The 8,793-nt window shown below is 36.9% G+C and overlaps 1 protein-coding gene across 2 annotated transcripts in view; it reads right to left on the bottom strand.

Moving 5' to 3' along the window:
• Positions 1–2,888: 2,888 nt before the first annotated feature.
• The window catches only part of fes (FES proto-oncogene, tyrosine kinase), a 45,855-nt gene continuing 39,950 nt past the window's right edge, over positions 2,889–8,793 (bottom strand). The window contains exons 17-19 of one of the 2 annotated variants that reach the window (XM_017478388.3): positions 7,591–7,748; positions 7,091–7,213; positions 2,889–4,528 (exon numbers count right to left, since the gene is read on the bottom strand). In XM_017478388.3, the coding sequence (XP_017333877.1) occupies positions 4,395–4,528; positions 7,091–7,213; positions 7,591–7,748 (415 nt within the window). In that variant the 3' untranslated portion in view covers positions 2,889–4,394. The remainder of the gene's footprint in view (positions 4,529–7,090; positions 7,214–7,590; positions 7,749–8,793) is intronic. The other variant, XM_017478389.3, reaches the window with a different exon arrangement.

Below are 8,793 nucleotides of genomic sequence, written 5' to 3'. Positions count from 1 at the left end.
ATTCAAATGAACATCCACTAGATGGTTCATCAGAGCCAAAACATCTCTGTTCACCTGGTTTCCACGATGAAATGTATGTTTATCAACTTCATGCATAGAGATGCCAAACTGACTGAGGAGCTCTGTCTTTCTTTCAACATGAAGATCAGAGAGCTATCTATGGGAGAAAAGAAAGCCATTTTGAAGCTGAGAAAAGAGGGAAAATCCATAAGAAGCATTACACAAACATTGGGCATAGCCAATACAACAATTTAGAATGTCCTGAAAAAGCAAGAAACCACTGTTGTACTGAGCAACAGACACTGAATGGGTCAGCCAAGGAAAACAACAACAACTGATGAAAGAAACATTGTGAAAACTATGAAGAAAAAAAGCCAAAATCAACAGTCAGTGACATCACCAACAACCTCCACAGGCCACAAAAGTGGAAGGTTTTAAACTGGCCAAATCATTCACCAGACCTTAACTTAATTGAGCATGCACGTCACCTCCTGAAGAGGAGACTGAAGGGATAATCCCCCCGAAACAAACAACTGAAAGAAGCTGCCTTAAAAGCCTTGAAAAGCATCACAAAAGAAAAAAACACCAATCTGGTGATGTCAGTGAGTCAGGCTTGATGCAGTTATTGCAAGCAAGAGATATGCAACCAAATATCCATCCATCCATCCATTTTCTATACCGCTTATCCTTCTCAGGGTCACGGGAGATATGCAGATATCCATCTGCATCCATCACGGGAGATATCCAAATATCCATCCATCCATCCATCCTCTATACCGCTTATCCTTCTCAGGGACAGGCTCTGGAGCCTATCCCAGGGAGCATTGGGCACAAGGCGGGGTACACCCTGGACAGGGTGCCAATCCATCGCAGGGCACACAACCACACACACATTCACACACCCATTAATACTCTACAGACAATTTAGACATGCCAATCAACCTACCATGCATGTCTTTGGACTGGGGGAGGAAACCGGAGTACCCAGAGGAAACCCCCGCAGCACGGGGAGAACATGCAAACTCTGCACACACAGAGCCGTGGGAATTGAATAGCATTAATTTCCGAGGATGCATACAAGCAATGCTCACAACAACTGCAGGAAACATAGGGCAGCCATCTTGCATATGTGTACACTTAGTTAAAAATTTGATCAGGACAAAAAGAAAATGCATAATAATACTTCCATGTGTTTTCTGATCTCTGCAAGGGTTTTAAATTAGCATGTAATTAGATTGCAAATATGTCTGGTGCTAGCAACTACCAACTTAATATGAGTAATGTACTTGTAGGGGTTACAACAAAAAGCTTGATTTGGGGGGCAAGAAAACATATAACAAGCTGAAATCTAAGCCATTAGTTGGGTTTTTTTTTCTTCTTCAAAATTTTCCCCTAATTTTGGTCACCTGCCAATTCTCCCAGACAGCTCTCCCCTGTCATATGGCAGCTACCAACCAGGAACGGTGAAGCCTAACATGCTTCCTCTGAGAAACTTTGAGCCAGCCATCCACATGAGCTCAAAGATGCCCATGGTTGACGAGTGCCGCCGTGACTGACGGGAGCGGGGGTGCTACAGGAGAGGGCATGGCCAGTTTTACTCCCTTAGCTTATGCCATATGAACCATTTAGCACTAACTGAGATTTCCTTCTTTTTTTTCAGGAGCAATTTCTTGCAAATGGCAGCAATATTTGATACATTCATTTACCTTTCTTTGGAGGATCACATCTGCAAATTTGTTTTAAACAGTAAAAAATGTATTCAACAACCAAAGTAGTACCTGCTATTTCCTTTGTGCTCGATAGAGTTTATTGTAGGTCAAACAGTAGCAACGTCAAGATGTACCTGCATGAGCCATGCCACATACCACACATTCACAGACCCACTCAACAAGAATGGTGAGGTAAATAAATACATAAGGAACTTGGATTATATTGCATTTCAAATACATACATTTCTTATGCATTATCCCAAGTAACTGCTTCATTCCACTTTGCTTTGCAGCTTCAGAAGCTAGAGAAACTTTAATATAACAGGATAATCAGGTGCAAAGAATCTTCCATTAAAAAAGTCAGTAGCAGTTTTGGCCATGCACAAATGGCATGTTTGGTGAAAAATGAGACTGTTTCCAAGGAAAAGCACATGATAGACACTTTATGGATCATCAGTGTCTGGGGTGTTTTGTGGATAGTGTTTAAGGGGCTTTTGAAGACGGAATTCTGCTAAATATCTGGATATTTTAGCTAAAGAACTGATCACCTCTGCCAGGTGGTCAAAACTTTCCATGTTTAAAAGTATGCATTTCCTCTTTCCTCTTTATTTCCATTATTGATTGCAATTCAGTTGTAAATAAATTATTTCATTACAGTTATTGCATTTGTTATTAAGTCTTTACTTGTGGTAAAGATAATTTATGGTTATTAATGTCAGTGTTCTATCTTCATTAGATTTCTTAAACATTGAATCTATTATGAACCATATAATTCCCGGACTGATTCCGATTATTTCAAAGATTTTCTCAAATAAACATAACTACTAGCTTTTTTTTTTTTTTTAAATCAAAGTTGAAACTGCCTTTTTAATGTTGCAAGCTGAAACCATCCAGACCCAACAACCATGATATACTCTAGATACAATTCTATGTTTCTCCATTAAGAAAGCATGCCTTGTTTTTATCAAGGCATGAATACAGCACTATGTATGCAATAACACATAACATACCATGGTGGTATGATCCTGCCCAACGTGAAACGTGGAATTTGTTTGTGTAACAGCACAGAGTGTGATTTCGCAACTTCACCACATCAACAATTATACGTTTTTCTTGGTTAAACACCACATTTTTAAAAATCTGTTTATTTTTAGTTTTGGATTATGTTCATCATTTGCCATACATATGTCCGTGAATTAACTGTTACTATAGAAACACCATGTATTAGAATGAGGGCATCAATATAAAGCTATTGTTCATTAAACTATTGTCCAACCCCTGCGATTATACAAAAACAATGTACACTTTATGACTAATCAGATTTGAGAATTCAGCTTTGCTGTGGTATATGGCATAATATACTAATATGATGTGGTGCCAAAAGTATGTGAACACCTGACCCTCACACCCATATATAAGCCTTCCCCAAACTGTTGCCACAAATTTCACAAGTTCACAATTGTCTTTGTACCCTAACCCCAACCTTTAGCTCAGATGGAACAGACATAAGAGCAGCAACCTATTAATTAACCCCAAAACCTATTTTAATCCAAATAAATAAAGATCTTATAAAAAATAAAGGTTATGGTTTTTTTGCTTGATTACTTGATGTAGTAAATGAAGTGATGAAGTAAACAAACAGTGAAAGATTTCTATATTCAGTCACTGAATGCATAGCATGTCACTAGATACATAAATGCAGATTTGGCACTTTCACAAAGCAATCGTCATTTTTATTTTTGAACAGCTTATAACAAAAATGCATAAAGAACATATTTTCTGCAAAAATACGACTGATTTTAACACATTAATGAGGTATTTTTTGTTGAATAGTACCCTTCATGCTTTATCTTTAAATATCAAAATATCAGACCAAAGCTGAAAGCCATTTGTGAGGTTTTTCTTATTGATAAATCATGATACACACATTTGTCAATCATTATGACACTAATTTCATGATGTCATGAGAATCATACAGTGTTTAAATAGTGTGGATCATTTAGGCAGACTGAGGAAGCCTTTCTGAGAAGTGGCAAAACAACCTCACAATATGTTCAGCAGTGTGTAAAGTCAAGCTTCAGAATGCAGTCTGCTGGCTCTATTGTTCTATTTACTTCATGTCAGTTATGATGCATCTGCAAAAGACCTTTTCACAGCATTGAGGAGTTAAGTTTGCAATCCATTTCCCTTACTGTTTTGGAGGAGAAAATGAACAAAACTCAGTTCTTGTGAAAGAGAGCTGTGGTCATTTGTCAGCCCTGATTATGTACAGATCACCTGCTAAATTACCCCAGCTATAGTAAGGAATAGCTGTTGATGAAGGCAGTTTACATCACAAGGGCTATTAGATAAGATGCATGTGAAGTCTGATTTTATCTTTACAGATTTCATCTTTGTTTCACAACACTGACTTTATTTAGAGGAAAAGCAATGTCATGTGAGTACATCGTGATCATAAGTTATGGCAAGGTTTCAATTTAAATACATTACAAAAATTATAAAAAATGTTCCAGAAGCAAAATATACATTACAAAGACAGTCATATCAAAAGTTCTGTTCATTTAGACATTAGACATAATTTTGCTTGTTTATAAATTTTTTTTTTTTTAAAAACACAGCTTAAGAGATGTGTGTGTGTGTGTGTGTGTGTGTGTGTGTGTGTGTGTGTGTGTGTGTGTGTGTGTGTTAAATGCAAAGAGCGTGTAGCTCTGCCCTGATTTTTAGGAAGGAAGGACGCATTCTTGGGTCATGCTGCCAGCAGTGACGCATTAGGGCATAGATCTCATCCGGACAGCCATTGGGAGCTGGCATACGATACCCTGTGATTAACAAACATCATATGAAATATCAACCATCACATTTACAATAAATATTTCATAAAACATTACCAAAACAGTCCTGGTCTCAATATACACAATGTCTGTAGTCAAAACGACATATAAAATGATAAAAAACCTCTGAATTTTGCCTGCTTAAACCTATGAGATGTTTTGTGTCTGAATTCTGGAAAACTGCCCAAAAAACGAAGATGAATAATCAGGTTCTGGCCATAATATTTTAAAAAATAGTTTTTGCCTACAACATAGTTTGTAGCAAATGTATTATATGTTAACACAATATACCCAGTATAAGTATGGTGTTCCTAATAACGTGGCCAGCAAGTGTATGCTTCAAGTCATAATACTGTGCCAGGCAACTTTATACAATAAAAGTGAAATGAATTGTAATTACAGGGCAGTGTTCATGGACCAGTTTTAAAGTTCAACAGTTCAGTGTGCTCAGTAAAATAAATTAAAAAAAAAGTTAAGCTTAACCTTGGCTTTACTAACAGCTTGAGCACAGCCTCCTGGTAGCTGCTGTGTGCACAATACAGTATTTAATTTCCATAGCTGCATGTCTCTTTACATTTGATTGCTGCTTGCCAACACAAGTGTGTTTTTGTTAACAAGAGTAATAACTACTAATATATTTCCTATGATGTGGTGGAGTTAAAGATCATCCTGCATTCATTTCACCAAAATGAATTGCTTTGGGTGAGCCAATGCTACTGAGACTTATTCATAACCTGAGCACTTTGAATGCAAAATAAAAACTTGTGTTCTGTTAGAGCGCTTTCACACTTTCTTCATAAAGATTAAACAATTGGTGTAACTCTGGTGGTGAGGAGGTTGTTTTGCCTTCTCTTTAGCATGAGAGGCAGAAAATCAAGAGAAGATCAATTGCTTGTGCAAATTGACTCTATGCTGGCACAGTTCAAGTAAGGAAAATAATGTCAAATGTGAAAGCACCCTTAGAGTGTTCATATTCATATTGCAAACTTCTGTTTTATCAGTATTGTGATGTCAAAACCAATTACAATAATGCCTAACAAACAACATATTGTGCAGCCCTAATATAGGCATTGCGTAGACATCTGCTAGACATCCGGTGAACAGAGTATGTAAAAGTTTTTGGTTAAACTTTAAATAGATGATCACTCTTTATGATAAATCTGCATTTGTATACGCAGCTGTTATCGGTCAGTTGCACTGTGGTTAATGTCAGAAACCAAAGTGAAACTAGAACATTTAATTAGAAATAGAAATATATTTTAAAAATCAACCAAAAAATAATCTTTTGCACAATTGAAGATTATAAATACTGGTGTGCAAGTCATTCGGAGTGGATTTGTCCTTTAAGCCCTTACTCATTTGGGCAAGTCAAGGAGAATGCAAAGGTTTTAATTTCATTTGTTTACTTGTAATATCTTAACAATTAAGAAAATATATATCTTAATCTTTTGACCTAATTTGTTAACTTGCTGTACCTTTGTTGGTTGACATATGTCTCTTTATTTTTTTTTCCTAGGGGTGTGAAAACTTTTGCTAATTCTATTACAGAATATCTTTTGTTTAACAAATATCATGGTTACATGTATATTTTTACATGTAGGGAAAGGGAACTGTGAACGAACCTTGGTTCAGGAAAACACTAAATGGATTTCACTGGGTGCTGTGAGTGAAATTGAAGGTCATAATCCAGCCTAATAAATTAATTTTGAATCAATGTTCTAATTGAAAAGTTTAAGGATTATTATTATTATTATTATTATTATTATTATTATTATTATTATTATTATTATTATTATAATAAGGGACTCAGTCTCCCTTATTCCACTAGGGGGCAAAATAGAGCAATCAACGCAGGGCCCATAAACTCAACTACTCTCAAAATGTTTCTTTCCAAGAGAATTTGAGGTTTCTGAAGCAATCACTTCTGCACTCATAACATTTATGGATTATTTGCAAATAATTTGGAAACTATATTCATTTTCTCCCCACTTCAATATCGGCTATTTGGTGTAGATACCTGATATATAATTCAGTTCCTGTTTGTTCCACCACAACCAAATATGGCAACATTCCAGGGGGTTAACACTTATTCACTATAAAAATATCTGGTACTTCATAAGTTTTGTTTGTGTTTTTTTTTGGTAATTAATTGCAATCTGTTTATTTGTTTTGTAGGTGATGTTCCATCCGTTGAACAAATACTGACAAATGAACATATTTAAGAGTAGCTGGCGATCTGTTATTGGTCTTGACATTAACATTGTACTATGTGTAATTTAGCGCGTTACCTAAAATTAGTTTAACGCCCCTGATTTAGAGCAAGTTAAATACAAGGTTTGGATTGTATACCGGTACTCGGTTCAGATAGATAGATTCACTTACACTGTGTGGATGGATTGACTGCAAAATGTCTGTACTGTCTGTAAAATGTGTCTCAGAACATCAAAACTTGTTGGAAAGATCAGATTTAAATTTATTTGGAATCTTCATTAGGATTCCTGATACAGAAGATGCCGGAAAGGTTTAGGTGACACTTTGCAGTAATCTCACCTCTTTCTACTTCGTCCCTGGTCTGCTGATTGTTCATGCTGGTGTATGGAGTTACTCCTCTAGAGAACGTCTCCCAAAGCAGCACTCCAAAACTCCACACGTCACTCTCATGGGTGTAGCGCCCTACAACACAGCCAGAGAGCAGCAACGAGTCACTCACAAACATCTGCAGCTCTGATAAACCAAATTTGAAAAACTCCATATGAGAACAAACACGGTGAGCGACATTACAGATAATCCCTGGGTGGAAAACAGACACTCAACAGATTTCTCTGATGAGGCATTAAAACTCGCCAAAGATCCAACCATCTGCTGGAGATTATTGAGTCTGTCTATAATCTCCTGCCCAGTGTGACATACATGGCACCATGCCATACCATATAAAAAGAATTTATATCAATAAACACAGTCCTAAGGGATTGAAATGATGACTAGTGGTGCCTCTTTCCATTTTTGTGGTGTTTAACATGTATGAAAGACCCAGCTGTATGTGGCTGTACCATAGTTGAGGGCCTCTGGTGCAGTCCATTTTACTGGGATCTGTTTCATGCCGCCAGTTGCTGAATACACGCCTTCCTGTTCCACGCGCGACATGCCAAAATCACTGATTTTCACTACACTCTTCTCTCCTACAAGACAGTTCCTCGCTGCCAGGTCCCTGCACGAGAGACAGAGAGAATGTGATTGATAGACCATAAAAGAAAGGGAAAGACAGAGCAAGACAAAGACAAGCAGAAATATACAGAGAGGCAGACAGGCAGGTAGAAATATAGACAGAACATTATAAGATGAGATGAAATAAAGGGAAAAGAGAGAAAGGCAGAAACAGAAACATTGACAGATAGAGAGGTGCAAAAAGTAAAGTCTGCTCCTCTCCTGCAGAAGAGTTATTATTTTTGCTTGCACTTGCTTGCAATATATTTTCTAATTATTTTAATTAGTTCCATTTCCAAATTCTAAACAAATTAGTATTTGAAACCATCCTGTCCAGGGTGAAACAACTGAATGAACAAGGTATACAGCGCGAGCAAACAATATGCCCCTATGTTAATGAACATGGTCTTTATTGGTCCTGTGAGCTTCATATCAGACCGTTCGCTCTTGTGACTTTTTCTTGGCTTCTGCGGGATCCCAGAGCTGACACACAGCTTTAAACCAAAGTCTTATGATATACAGCTATATAGAAAGCATTATTCTCATTTACTCTCATTCACTGCATGACTTCATAATAGATTTTGAAAATAAAAAGCTGATCATCTAGGTAATCATACCCTTTCCTTTGTAAAGTTTATGAGCAGTTATAAATCATGTTCCTGTTTAGCCCAGTTTGGTCCCTGCCAATTCCCACTCATTAGCTAATTCTCCCCTACAGCAACAGGTTGTTGACTACCCCATGCTTCTGCGGAGACATGTGCACATAGATGTAGATAATGAATATAGATGCTGAATTAGTCTCTGTTGCTCACTGCTTTCATACATCAATGCCACATGCACAGAAACAGCGGTGGGAATTGCCTGTAAGCCAATGCAAGCCTATTGAGAAATATATTAAGAAACACCCAGATAAAATCAGTTCTCACTGCTGCTTAATGTTCAACCTACTTTTACACAATTAGATGTGTTACAGAGATCATACATTTCTGAACATCACAGATTATGTAAATGAAAATACAAAATACAAATACACAATGCAAATGTTGGAA

This window comes from Ictalurus punctatus, chromosome 10 (assembly GCF_001660625.3).
Source record: "Ictalurus punctatus breed USDA103 chromosome 10, Coco_2.0, whole genome shotgun sequence".
Lineage (NCBI taxonomy): Eukaryota > Metazoa > Chordata > Actinopteri > Siluriformes > Ictaluridae > Ictalurus > Ictalurus punctatus.
This window is presented reverse-complemented; position numbering and strand designations above follow the sequence as displayed.